Source organism: Pungitius pungitius, unplaced genomic scaffold (assembly GCF_949316345.1).
Source record: "Pungitius pungitius unplaced genomic scaffold, fPunPun2.1 scaffold_58, whole genome shotgun sequence".
Classification (NCBI taxonomy): domain Eukaryota; kingdom Metazoa; phylum Chordata; class Actinopteri; order Perciformes; family Gasterosteidae; genus Pungitius; species Pungitius pungitius.
Genome location: NW_026909888.1, coordinates 1 through 14093, shown reverse-complemented (window position 1 = coordinate 14093; position 14093 = coordinate 1). Strand labels below are relative to the sequence as shown.

At 47.7% G+C, this 14093-nt stretch overlaps 1 protein-coding gene across 1 annotated transcript in view; it reads left to right on the top strand.

Annotated features, from left to right (window-relative positions):
- LOC119228406 (neuropilin-2-like) overlaps positions 1–12968 on the top strand; it is a 58070-nt gene extending 45102 nt beyond the window's left edge. The window contains exons 12-17 of the mRNA XM_037487904.2: positions 1846–1920; positions 2215–2370; positions 5959–6227; positions 6354–6450; positions 7982–8014; positions 12121–12968. Coding sequence (XP_037343801.2) covers positions 1846–1920; positions 2215–2370; positions 5959–6227; positions 6354–6450; positions 7982–8014; positions 12121–12383 — 893 coding nt within the window. The 3' untranslated portion in view covers positions 12384–12968. The remainder of the gene's footprint in view (positions 1–1845; positions 1921–2214; positions 2371–5958; positions 6228–6353; positions 6451–7981; positions 8015–12120) is intronic.
- Positions 12969–14093: the final 1125 nt, after the last annotated feature.

Here is a 14093-nt window from a genome sequence, read left to right as displayed (position 1 = left end):
GATTGGAGTCTAATGTTTAAAACATGTCCGACCCTGTTATCGTTCTTTCTGTTTCACCACACAATCCACTCCACACACTTAAGCGTCGCGTTCACTTCAGCAGACATCACGCCAACAAAAAAAAGTTCCTGCCGAAAGCAAGTAGTTTATAACTCAATAACAGTAACTTCAAATCAGCAAAAGGTCATTTGTTGCTGACCCCTGACCTCTCTGACGAAAATTAGTGAGAAATGCGACGTGACGAAGAGGGAAGAGAGCGGGACCCGCTAACGGGAGAGAGAGCAAAAGTGGATTAGACGGGTGGAGAGGAGATGGAGGTGGAGGTGGAGCTATGTGTGGTCACTAATTAGGAGAATGGTGGTGAGGTTGCGTTCCCTTCTCCATCTGTGTGTGTGTGTGTGTGTGTGTGTGTCCCTCCCTCTTTCATCTCCATTCCCCCCTCTCTTCCCTCCATGTGGGGGCTAATTACAGTGGTAAAGGGCACCAAATTAAAACAGCTTAATGTCAGCAGCTGGGAGCTACTTATCCAATGTTGATATCTCATTTTGTAAATGAAACGTGTGTGTGTGTGTGTGTGTGTGTGTGTTTGCTACGCTTGTGTTAGGACGTCAACGCGGCGCCTTTCTCTTTGGGCTCACATAAGAACCCTGCATGCTTTTACTATGTTAACAAACCCATAAAGTTATGCACACACACAATGCATTAGAGTGGCAGCGACCTCAAAGCTATTAGCAAAGGTTAGCAGTTCAAGACACACACACACACACACACACACACACACATGCACATGCAGATCTCCAAGCAAGTCAGTCATGGAAACATCTAGAGCAGCCAAACAAGCAGTAAATAAACAGCGCTGTGAGATTTACGGCCCCGGCGGTTAGAGTCAAACATAAAATAACACCACGAGACGGAGCTGCAGCAAAGAAATACGAGAGATTGCAGGAAAAGAAGAGCGAAAGGAAAGAGACGCGATCTTTTAGCAAAGAGAGAAAGAGCAGGCGAAAAGAAAAGAAAAAAGGCCACGTGGAAATCAAAATATGCTTCAGGGAGAGATGACAGAAAGAGAGAGCGGGAGAAAGAGTTATGAGAAGAAAATTGCGGTTGCGGTAAAAGAGAAAGAAGACCAGAGTTTCATTTCCACGCCGCAGAGAGAGAGAGAGAGAGAGAGAGAGAGGGAGAGAGCTTTTTGCGTTGTTCACTGTGGTTTTTGCACATCAGATCTGAAAGTGGTCAGATTTAATTGTGACAAATGACAGAGAGAGAGAGAGACAGATGTTGGGAGGAAAGAAAAATAAAAGACGTAACGTGAGATGAACGGCTGAAAATGAGAGCGAAAGCGGTCATTTCTCAGAATAATCCGTGTGGCGGCGTCCGCCTCGTGCCTCTGCTCCCTTACGTCAACGCGTTGGCTTTCTCCCTCACGTGAGCCAGCGGGAGCTGGTGAAGCATTCAGGGGCCTTTTAGGAGCCTCAACTAACTGGAGAAAAGTGCTCTGTTAAGACCAGACGGTTCTTGAGGTTACGGTGACATACGGCACTGCTGACATGTGTGTGTGTGTGTGTGGGGTGGGGGGGGGGGGGCCTCGGTTTGATTCATCATGCACTGGTCGCATGCTGCTCTGTACCAAGGTCAGTGTGAGTGCAGCATTCATCATCGTAGTGTGTGTGTGTGTGTGTGTGTGTGTGTGTGTGTGTGTGTGTGTGTGTGCCAACCTGCGGTGGGTGAAGTGAGCTTTGTGGCACATCCTTCAGCTCACTGACCCACAAACTCCTGTCTCAACGCACAGTGACTGTGCAATGTCTCCCGCACTAAATGGCCCCGCCTTCTTTTTACACACGACAGAAACCACCACCGTACCTGACGCTGTGACCCCCACCCTGCCGAGAGTGGAGCACACCTCTGCCGTGATGAGACCCGGTAAGGTCACACACACACACACACACACACACACATGCAGCATCCCCACGCCTACACTTAAGGTCGTGTGATGTCATCACCTCGGTGGCGTTGAAGTGTTAGATGCAGGGGTCTATTTGACTTCATGTGCAGCGTGATACTTATTGACACAAAGATCGACACATGATTGGAGGATTTCCAAAAGCATGGCGTCGAAGATCACAACATGTCGAAACTCTACATATGCAAAAAAAACAAAGAAGGCGTCCAACGTTTGTCATTCACAATGCGTGCGTCTGCTTCCCGACCCGACAGCCACCACCCCGTCGCTGTCGGCCGTGTGCGACTTTGAGCAGAGCCTGTGCGGCTGGTCGGCCGACCCGCAGTCGGGCGTCAGCTGGTCCCTGCACGCGGCCAGCAGCGGTTCCCCCGGACACGGGACCAGGCAGGACCTGGCGCTCGGGTTAGACAGTAAGTGCAAGGGGGGGCATGGGATGTCACATGTTTGTTTTTGTCACATGTTTGTTGTTTTTTTAGAAAGCCTCCTCTCCTTTCTGTTCTTTTTGTTCCAAAATGGCGTGCCGCCACGAACGCAAATGGATCACAGGGAGGAGGGGTGTGGGGGTGGGGGGGGGGTGTATCGAAACTGTTGCTTTGGAAACGTGTTTTTCTAGACTGAATCAATATTGCAATCAACTCGCTTCCTCCGCTGTTTCCGGCGCGATCGCACATCCGAGCAGCGAGTCCCCGGAACGAGGCTCACGTCTGCTTAATGAAAGTAGTTTAAAGGGACAATCCACCCATTTCTTTTCTCTTCTTTTTTTTTTCTCTCCCTGATTAAACATTCAATCGGGTGTTCTTCATTTCAAGGCATTTCTCATTCTACAAACAGAGAACAGAAAAGCGCCCGTCACGTGGAGATGTCGGAAGGCTTGTGCGGCTCATTATGAGCAAAGCGCTTACACCGCTGACAGCCACTGTGATGCAAGAGTTTCACCCTTATCTGCTAAATGGGCTCACAGACGCGTCTTAATTGGAGTTTCTCAAAAGAAAAATTGGTTTCAACACACTCACTTTCCATAACCTAGTTTGTTACTTTATCGGCTCCTTCCCCTGCCGCTCTCTGCTTTCAATGCACGAGTTATATTGTCATTTTATTCACTCTTTCATTGCATTGCTCGCTCCTTTTGTTTACTTTTCTTTTTCCCTCTCACGTTCCTACTCGTCACCCTCACCCTGCTTCCTCTGTAGGACATCTTCTCCAGCTCTACGTCCTACGACCAGTACATTAAGTTCACTTCCTCCTCCGTTCTGACTCTCACTCCATCACCGTGACCCCTCTTCCTCTCCTCACTGACCTCCACTAATTCCCTCAGTGGTACTTGGCTTTTTCAACATCTGTCTATCTTTAATAAGACAGCGGGAGGATAGCCAAGACTGTTTTACCCATCACACACACACACACACACACACACTCCCTGTATTGTAAGGCCCACAGGGCACACACATCACCCGGAGCGCTCTGATAAGTCAGATGATGGCTTTGACAGAAGTGCTGCCTTTGCTCTTTAGCTCCTCCTGAGGCACCAAACACACACACACACACACACACACACACACACACACACACACACGTACACGTGTGCGAACGAACCACTCAAGGTGGGACAGCCTGCGTATTAAACACTCAAGTAGTGTGGGTTTGTTTCACACACACACACACACACACACACACACGGGGGTGACCTTGCCACCCACCAAGGTTCTCTGTGTACATGCTGATGCCCTCCGGTTTACGGCTGGCTGAGCAGCTCCTTTATAAACAGACAGGGCCGTGACATAAGACGAAGGTGTGTGTGTGTGTGTGTGTGTGTCTGTGTGTGTAATTGAAAAAGCAGCGTCACTGTGCGCGCGTTAGACAGCAACATGACGTTAAGTCTCGTTGTACAACAACATTAGCGCGGCTCCCTGTCTGGAAGCTGTCTCCATATGCAAATCAAACCCCATCCCCTGTCGCTGAGAGCGCTTTTAGGCTGTTTTCGGTAAAAGAGAGAATCCGACCCAAACAGAGCGCTTAAGTTATTCTTTTCATCTCCGATAAGGCAAGACTGCAAGTCTGTGCCCTGTGGAGAGTTCCTTGGAAAGAATTCCTTTAGACTGGTTGTCTGAACTGCTTATTTTATTGACTGAAGGAGGGTTGAAGGGAAGGTAAAGAGTCATGTGGCTTTCAATTGTTTCTGTGTCACAAAAGTGCAACATTTAAAACTTCTTTTTAACCCAATGTTGATAAAAAAAAGCTGAAATAATGGTCTTTTCCTATTTGCACAAACCACATTAGTACAAATCAAAGACAGATAAAAGAAAGCAAACAGTTGAGAGAATCTCTCTTACCTAAAACACACAAGCGAGCATAAACAAACCCAGATTAAGTAGATCATTATACAAGAAGTCAAACATGTTTCATGAGACAACAACCCAAACCGCAGAAAATCTTCTACATACATGTTCCCCTCATAGCATGATTAGATCTGCCACGTCAAAGCCTCGTGCAGTCAACATAAACATCCAGGAAGTGTTTTTAGGAGACAGGGTTGATCCTCATCTTTGTGTTTTATAAATGTAACTAAAATCCACTGCAACGTGACCAGGACGGACCAGCTCAGTTCAACCAGCCATCGGGAACGTGAAGCTTCATCAAAGTGACGGCACGGACACGTTGAAACACACACACACACACACACGCACACACGCACACACACACACACACACACACAGACACACAGCTCTGTCTGCAGAACTCTACATTAATCAAAAACAATAAACTCACACACACAGATTCGTTGGCGAACAGAGATACCCGAGACTGAATTGCAACAGACACCAACGCACACATGTACAACCCCCCCCCCCCCCCCGCCCCCCCACCCCCACCGTCCCTCCCTCTGAGCCAATTCTACATCCCTGCCCATCCCTCCCATGGAGAGTTGTTAATTAATTCCCTCCCTTTGTACATTCGGCGAGATCAAACGAGGAGAAGCAGAGAAAAAAAACCACTGCCACTTCCCCTAACTGTACTTAATGAGCAGCGGTAATTGAGGTCCTCTTCTTCTCGGAGCCCCCGAGTGAAGAAACACAGCCACCTCAGCCCAAATCCATTATTCATTAGGCGCGATGTGCTGCGAAACCTGCAGAGGGGTTTTGTTTGCGTCTCAGTTGAATGCGAAGACAGATGGATGGAGGGATGGAGGGGACGCTTCTCCACTCCCTCCCCCCCCCCCCCCCCCCCCCCCTCTCTCCCTCTCTCTCGTTCCTTACGAGTTGTCCGTCCGCCCGATAAAAAGACTATTTGCAGCTCCAGCAAAGCTTTTACTCCGCGGCCATAATAGACTAACGAGACACACAGCCAAAGCACAGCGGCAGGCTAATGATTATGGTCCCGTTATGGAAAGAGGGAAACCATTGTGTCACTGCCTTCCTCCCTCCCCCCCCTCCCCTCCCCTACCCTTCCCCTTCTCCGTGTCCATCAGTTCCACGAGCTTTTTTTTTTTTTTACCATTAGTGCGAGTGTGTGCAGAGAGGTACACTCCTGCATCGGTTACGCACAAAACAGACCAGAACCGAGGTGTCAGCATCCGCAGCGATTAAGGCTGCTTAGCTCCATTGTGCGTGTGTGCGTGTGCGTGTGCGTGTGCGTGCGTGCGTGCGTGCGTGCGTGCGTGCGTGTGTGCGCGCGTGCGCTCATTTGTACCCACAGCCATTAGCGCGGCCGCGACGACATGGAAGTCTCGTTTGGCGGCTTTAGCCCCGCCACCACAGAGCGGCCGCATTCCGCTGCATTGTCGCATCGGGCTGCGCGTTGCTTCGCCCCCGGGGGCCGAGTCGGCTACGCTGGGTACGACGGGATCGATCATAGGGGACGGAACGCAGACAGCAGAGAGCTGTGAGCTAAAAGGAGGGGTTGTAAATCAGTGTTTAAAGGCCACAACTGTTTCCCGTGTAACCCGTCGATAGCGCTTTGCTGATGCGCTGATCCGTCTCCTCCTTTTCCCCCCCGTCCAGATTTCTCAGGGAACTACCTCTACCTGGACGGCGGGGCCCACACCCAGCGCAAGCGAGCCCGGCTCCTGAGTCCCGAGGTGGGGCCGGAGCGGGGCCCGCTGTGCCTCGTCTTCTACTACCAGCTGCAGGGCGAGGCCCTGGGGAGCCTGAGGGTGCTGCTGAGGGACAGTGACCAGGACGAGACGCTGCTCTGGGCCCTGAAGGGAGACCAGGGGCCCCACTGGAGGGAGGGCCGCACCATCCTGCCCCAGAGCCCCAGAGAGTATCAGGTGCTTGGGCTTGTTGTCGCCTGGCACGCCGCGCTGCCATTGAGTCAGTTGCATTGTGTAGCTAACGTGACGCTAAGCTAATGTAGAATACCACTGTGTCGTTTTCTTCCCCCCCCCACGATCTAGGTGGCGTTCGAGGGCTTTTTTGACCACCCGACCAGGGGCCACATCAGAATAGATAACATCCACATGAGCAACAGTGTCGAGCTGTCGGAGTGCATACGTGAGTGTTTCCACCCCCCCCCCCCCCCCTCGCTTGCTGTGCGCCACGTTATCACCAGAGAGAGAGAGAGAGAGAGAGAGGCGATAAAAACTCATTTTCTGTTTCTCGTTTACACACACACTTATAGAAGAAACATATGAAAAGAAAGTAGGCCACAAACGGCCTTTGGGCACGGATACTAATCTTTCTTTCATATCTCCTCTCTCTATCTCCTTCAGTGGTTTCCTATCCCCCCCACCCCACCCCGCTCTGTGATTGTTCTCTCCTTCTCTCTCTGTCCACGGCCTTGTCTTCAAGTCAATCAGTTTTTTGAGTCACAGAGCATCAAAAAAAAAAAAAAAAAGCAGAGTGTGAATGTTCATGCGGTGACACGAGCGGAGGCTGATTAAGATGCGGATGGGCTTCGGTTAGGGAAGCGTTGTTTTTGCTGTAACTCTGTGACTAGACACAGGATTGGGTTTTAAATCATTCATGTTTCCTCTATTCGACTTACCTCTTTCACTTTTACAAACAATGTGTTTCCATCGGTCCCTTTTGATTTATTTTTTTTCTCCTTGTTCCATCACTGAACTCCTCATTATTCATATTTCTCTCTTTTTTTTTTGTCCCACCTTCACTCTCACTTTCATAAAAGATGTCGTATCCTACGGCAAATAATAAAGAGCAGTCGATTTCAGTCCCTGTTCCCACGACCCTTGAACCTCCGCCTTTCCTTTCCAGCTGTCATCCCTATGGTCCATGCACCCACTTCTGTCTTTTTCTAACCTCAACACCTCTTGGGTCACCTTAGGTGAGACATTGATGACATAGCAAAGAGCCGAAAGTGAGAGCAGGTCATAAATGATGAACACAAAGAGAGAGAGAGAGACATTCGGGGACCACGTGCTTCCTGTTTTTCAACCCATAAAACTCGCTCTTTTGTCCCTGCCCTTGTTTTTTCTCCATTCTGTAAAAATGATTGTCATGCAAGAAGATTTATGGGCTCTTAGACCGCTGTATCGTCTCGCAACTCTACAAATCTTGATTGATTTTCAAAAAGATGACACTCGCCTTGGCAAAAAAGTGCAGTTTTGCGATTTCAGCAGATTTAAAATGCATTTCTGTTAATCATCAGAATGATGTCAATTTAATAATGGAAATTGGCCACCGGACACCGAGGCTAAAAGAATCCCAAATATGGTGCTGTATTTCATATCTGAAAGGAAATAAATGTACTCAGTCAAAATGCTCACACTGTATCGTTAATACAGGGTTTAGCTTATTTTCCAAGGCCTCTCACATACTCTATTAGTACCAACCTTTGAAACTCCTAATATGAAAGTGACTGATAAAGCAGCAGTTTACTGCTTAATTATTTCACGTTTTCATAATCTAAGTATAGAAATTTCTACCCACGAAGCCGACAGAGGAACATTTGAACCACTCGTAATCAAATGACATTCACATGACAGGCGTATCCCTGTGTGGCTCCATCACACATTTCAATTATTTACCATCAATAACATTTATTTTTTTTCCCTCTCTTTTCCAGAGCCTTTTCCCGCCTTAAACCCCGGCATAACCAGTAAGTCCTACTTCCTGTTCCATTCGTACTTCCTGTGCCAGATGTCTGTGCTTCCTGCTTGTTGATGAGCTCAGCTTGCAGCACTGCGATGGCCCCGAGTGACCTTGACAGTGCATAATATATAATATGTGATATAATATGTAGCATATAGCTAAACATACATTGACCACACTTAAACTCACTGAAAATCCTGCCCTCGCTTGGTTTATGACGACGTACGTATAACATTCCCAACCAGTTAAAGACCAGTTATCCACATTTATTGAAACGTTGAGGGAATGGATCCACTGCATCGTTTCAGCATGACTCCCTGCATGCTGGGCCGACACCTTGTGTAGTTTGTTGTGTTCCTTAGCAAGAAAGCGACTAATTACTGCAAACATAAACACATATTTACCAGGATGCGGTAATCTATGCAATTAACGTAGTTAACGTACGTTTGTTTTCCTTCCGGTTTCCTTCCGGTCTCGAAAGGAGCTTTTTTTGCATTGGAAATAAAACAAAACTGAGGCGCGACATACAGCGGAGAGCTGTGCAGAGGGATTACTCCACGTGGTCAAACAGAAGGGGGTTGGGTGGCAAACGGGCCGCGTAAAGCACTGCTAAGCTAAGCTAGCTGCTAGGCTAAGCTAGCTGCTAGGCTACTTCTCCGTCTCAACGCGCGACGTTACCCTGCGCAGAGGACCACCAACTGTGTCCCCAAAAGAGCGGGGGTTTGAAAACGTGCTGCTAAATGTGGGGACGTTGTCGGCACGTCAAACACAGCCGTTACTTTATGGAGAGTTGACATCAGGAAGAGTCACTAGTTCAACATGTGTGTGTTTAAAATAACATTAACAGTTAAACAACAGTGACATAAAATACACGCTTTCTAAAGTGAGTAGTCATTACTCTCGAGATTTAGTCTTTAAAGAAAAACATTCACTAAAAACAACGTTGTAACAACAACAACAACATTCATTAATTGCCATTAATCGAGATTAATGAATTTCCAAAATGTGCGATTAGTTAATTAGTTCACCCTACTAATAACATGATTACTTACTACAACGACATTGGCAGGTTCACCAACATATGTGTCCAACATCTGGGTGTATTTGCACTTGCCACAGACTTTTTCGGGTCCTTAATGGTGTGTGTTCAGTTACTGGTATTCATGTACTGGTATTCATGTACTGGTATTCATGTACGCAACACAAGTGGGTGTGCCGATAGTGTGAATTGCGTATTTGTGTATTGGTCGATTGGGGAAATGAATTAAAATGCAGGATTCAGGGTCAGGGTCTTAGTGACACTGTATGAGGACTTCTCTGATTAGTGGACATTTATTTGTTGTCTTTTTTCTGCCCTGTCATTGTGTTCACGATGCTTACAGTTAGTGGGTCGGCTCAGTGTGTGTCTTGGTGTGCGTTAGAGAGTCCACGTTCTCCTATTGTGTGAATAGATCAAAAACAGTGTTCACGATTTTGAACCCTGTTGGTATTTGTATATTCAACAAAAAAACAAGCATAGCAATCCCCAGAAATAGTAGAAGCCACAGAGCCAAACTCATAAAACTCTTCTCACCCGACTCGTATGCTAAATATTTGACCTAATGGAGTATTGGATCCTGAGCCGGTATCGTATGACTCGCAGCATGACAACAGCGTCAGCTCCCCCACGCGTATGTTTCCCTGAGACTGAACCCGGGAGCCGGGGATTGAATTTCTACTCCGAGACGCCTGTTGAAAAGTCAGCTAAGAACTAAAGTGTTTCTCCTCCTCCTGTGCACACACATATACATCTATATGCAGGTATACACTGTCGATTTCTGAGTGTGCGAGTGACTTTGAGAGAAAACTGTTTGGACGTTAATTAAATTAGATTAATTTGCATCAACAATTTAACAGAATGACTCCATCCGCAGCAAGGGAGTGTGTCATGGCAACCAATCTATTTTAATTGCATCCTATTATGATGAATTATAATTTAAAATGTCGTGTGCGTGTGGGGGGGGGGGGGGGAAGCTAGCATAAATATGTTTAATAAAGGATTGGATTGACCGAAATCATGACATTGATGGAGAAATATGTGATTATTGAGTGACGTTAGCAGGCAGCTTCAATGTGGTGTGACGTGAACCCGGCGCGCCACCGTGTTGGGTTTCTGTATCCATGGCAACCAGGGAGGCATTGGGCCCATCATGCTACGCACACACGCGCACACGCACTCACCCTTAGAGAAAAGAATCAATTCCGGCTTCGAGTCTGACGATGGAGGCCTCTCACGCTGCATTTTACCTCATTCGATGTGTGGATTGTTCTACTTTGAATAGAGAAAAAGAAAGAAACTTTAGTGCTTCCTCGAAAGCCACGCTTTTTAGCTCGTTTTACGAGTGGTTCTCTTTAGAAAATGTCCCCTTTGTTCTCCTTTTAGATAAAAAAAAAAAAAAAAAAGAGCAAGCAAAGTAAGGGTCATTTTTTACAGCGAGAAATCCTCCGTGTCTTCATCCGCTGAAACAAAGGCGCTGCGCTCCGGCTGCTCAGAGCACAGCTTTACAATCAAAGCCAATTTCAAACCCTCAAAGACTTTGTCTGAACTTTTTTATGAGAAAAAAAAATTAAGCTGTGGGGTTCTGTGTGTTTCTCTGCCCCTCTCCTACCTCTGTCCATTCATTATCGCTCTCTTTCATCTCCTATCCATCTACTTCTTCCTCTACTTTCCTCTTTCTTTTGACCTTCCTCTTTCTTTTGCACCATCTTTCTTTCTTCCGTTCCCTCCCAAGCCTTTTTCTCTGTCTTTCTTTCTCCCACAACCTCGCTCTCCGCGGCTTTCTTTCACGGTGAGTTGACAGAGTATTGAAGTTTCAGACAAATCCTCTAATGCAGGATTAAAGATATCATGGCGGGATTAGCTCGCCCCCCCCCCCTTCACTCCCCTCCCTCCCACTTTCTTCTATCCCTCTCTATTTCACTTTCTTCATATAATGCCCCCTTTCTCCCGTCTGATTTCACCTCCTCCCCTTTTCCACCTATTTCTCCCTCCATCCTACCGCCTTCAATGTTATCTTGGCCTCATGAAAGCGGCTGCGTCTTACCGAATGCAACCACTTGGCACTCGCCGCCCCCTTTGTCCGACTCCGGCCAGTCACTGCATAATCGAGGCTTTGCATTCTCCGGGTTGAAGCTGAACGCATCGCATGAGCCTCCTGTCAATGTGCGGCTAATTGTTGTGACATTTGCATCAGCCCCGAAAGCCCCAGCATAACCGAAAACAACCATGCATCGGGATTTATTTATAAAGAATGAAGGTTTAAGGAGACTTGAAGTATGCAGTTGGGTATTTGGAAAGTGAGCTACAGCTGTACGTTTCTTTGTGTACAGTAGATCCTGTATATGTTGTTTAGTTGAAATAACAGCAAGAGGCATAATTGCAGCTCAGTGCTTGTAAGTAATTTACTGAATCCAACCCCCCTTAGTGGCCTGTCAAGCATTACAATCTCGCCCAACATGTATGCAATTTACATGGAAAACAATGGCGGATTTAACACGTGAAATCATCTGCGGTTTCTGAAACAATACATTCTTGATTTCATTCAGGGGAGGACAAAAAGCTGCTCACTTCTAGCTGGCTCTCATCAGTCGTTGCACGGAGGCGGGAGACTCCTATCAGCGGAACCAAAGCCGCCTCCGTGTAGAAGACTATGTGAAGTCATTTGAAGACATTCTAACGTACAAAGTGTGTTTGGGAAGAGTAGTTTTAGGTTTCCAGGCACTGATGAAAACGGCAAGCGCCCCCGAAAGCGATGCTTGTTGCTGGTTAGCGAGGCATGCTATCCGCTTGCATCTTCAGAGCAGATTAACACTTGGTTTAATCCATTCATTATTCTTTTACTCGTGGCTTTTTGGAAGGAGTACAAAATAACCCCCTCGATTCCGCTTGTAGAGAAAACTAAAGCTTGACGGATGCCTGGTTACGGCTGTAATTTGAAAATCATTGTCCGGGGGGTGTGGATGGGGGGGGTAGCGAACAGTGAATTAGACAGCTTTTGGCTCTCCAACGGGGTCTGCATGCCTGCCTCCCCTCGTCCGTAGTGCCAACCCGTAATGTGTCCTCCTGCCCTCCAGGGGGTGCCATGTCTGGATCGGAGCCCACAGTAGACACAGTGGCGGCGCAGCCCCTTCCCGCCTACTGGTACTACGTGTTGGCGGGATGCGCCGCCCTCTTGCTGCTTGTCACTGTAACCGTGGTGGTGACGCTGTGCTGCCATCGGTACCACTGGGCCCCCAAGAAGACCGGCGCTGGTCATCACCACTCGGTGATGTACCACAACGGCCAGCATCCGAATCAGCCGAGCCACCAAAAACTGCTACCAGAACCAAAAACCTGAGCTATAATCTGATCCACAGCCCCAACCCAAACAACCTGCGCTCAGTTACCGGGCCGTGCCTCGACCCCATGCTCACCATCCGGTTGGAGAAAGAGGACAGCTACGATTCCCGGTGTTGAAAACAACTGGACTCAATGTGATTGATATCCTTTTATTAGAATGCTTTGTTCAAATGAAGCCAATTAAGGGTGTGAAACCCCCCCCCCCCCGAAATTCATGATCGACAGCAGTGTTTTTCCGCATGATGAGAATCAACATAGAAGAGAAGCTGCAGCCCCTGTTTTGCTGATGCGGATCTAATTAACCGATCAGCATGCACCTTTGCTAAACTTCCTCGAGGGCTGCCACTGGCAGAATGAACGTGTGAAAGCTTTTCCTTTTGGTGGGGGGGCGGGGGGGTGGGGGGGCGCTGGATGAAAGGACTTTAACCGATGAACTTACATGAGCTTACATAGCTGCACCTCCACCTGGTAGCGCTGGATATGAAAGGACTCCCCAACAGACTGTGGACAATGAATATGTACACGGGCTTGTGCAATTGTCAGAGCGGGAAAAATGCCTGTCTGCCCCCCCCCCCCCCGCTCTGATCTGCCGTTTGGGACACTGCCCGCCTATCGATAAAAGAGGGGACTCACACCCAGGTACAGGGGGGGGGGGGTAGAAGACGCAACGCGTGCCGCATAAAGAAAGGAGTCTGTTTTCCCTGGGTCTGAATGAAGCTGCTGTTTTTGTTTGCGCACAAGAGGCATGGGGGGGGGGGGGGGGGGGGGGTCAGGGTTTTACACAGGGTGAGATAGAGAGCTTACGCCGCATCTCACACACATTTGCACGGACACTTTTCAGCAGCTTGTAATTGAGTCTCGCGTGTTTCCCTCGAGTGCATTTAAAAAAAAAGAAGAAAAACCCATCCTGATCTGCCTTTGTTAAGATGTGCTTTAAACTCTCACCTCTTACGCCTCCAGAAACGAGGTGGCGCCTCGGTGTCGAGTCCGAGGTTGAGCGGACTCAATGCGGTTTTTGCCTTGATCTTAGAAATAATCCAATGCCTGTCTTTTTAGTGTTGAAACGAAGCATCGTCCATGTCCCGCGCACGCACACACACACACACACACACACACACACACACACGCACAAACACACACACACACACACACACACACACACACACACACACACACGCACACGCACAAACACACACACACACACACCGGATGAATGAAGCAAATCAGAGAGAATCTAAAGATGCAGTTTTCCTTTTTTTTTCAAATCTGTGATAGTTGAAATATATTCTGTTTGATCTTTTTGTGGTGTTTAAACCGGATTGATAATGTGAATGTTATATAGAGACAACGTGCTCCACCTGGCCGCTGAGTTTGGCTTTTACTCAACAGGTAGAGACCAAACTAGTGCTGTGGGATGGAGCTTCTTTCGCTTTTAGAAAAAAAAAAATTACACTGATCCAGGATCACCGGATTTTTTTGTATCATGTCGTCAGACCCTTCACACACATTTCTAGAGTGTTTCTTAATCACCCGTCATCAATCATGTGTTTTTTATATTGACGCGGATGAGTTTGCGATGAGTTTGCGATGCGTTGTGCGACGTTGATAGTAAACACAAACACCTTTCTGCTTCTTGGTGATGATTTGTTGAAGTGTTTCATGATTTGTGACAATATCTTACATTTACTGTGAATCTTAATAGAAACAA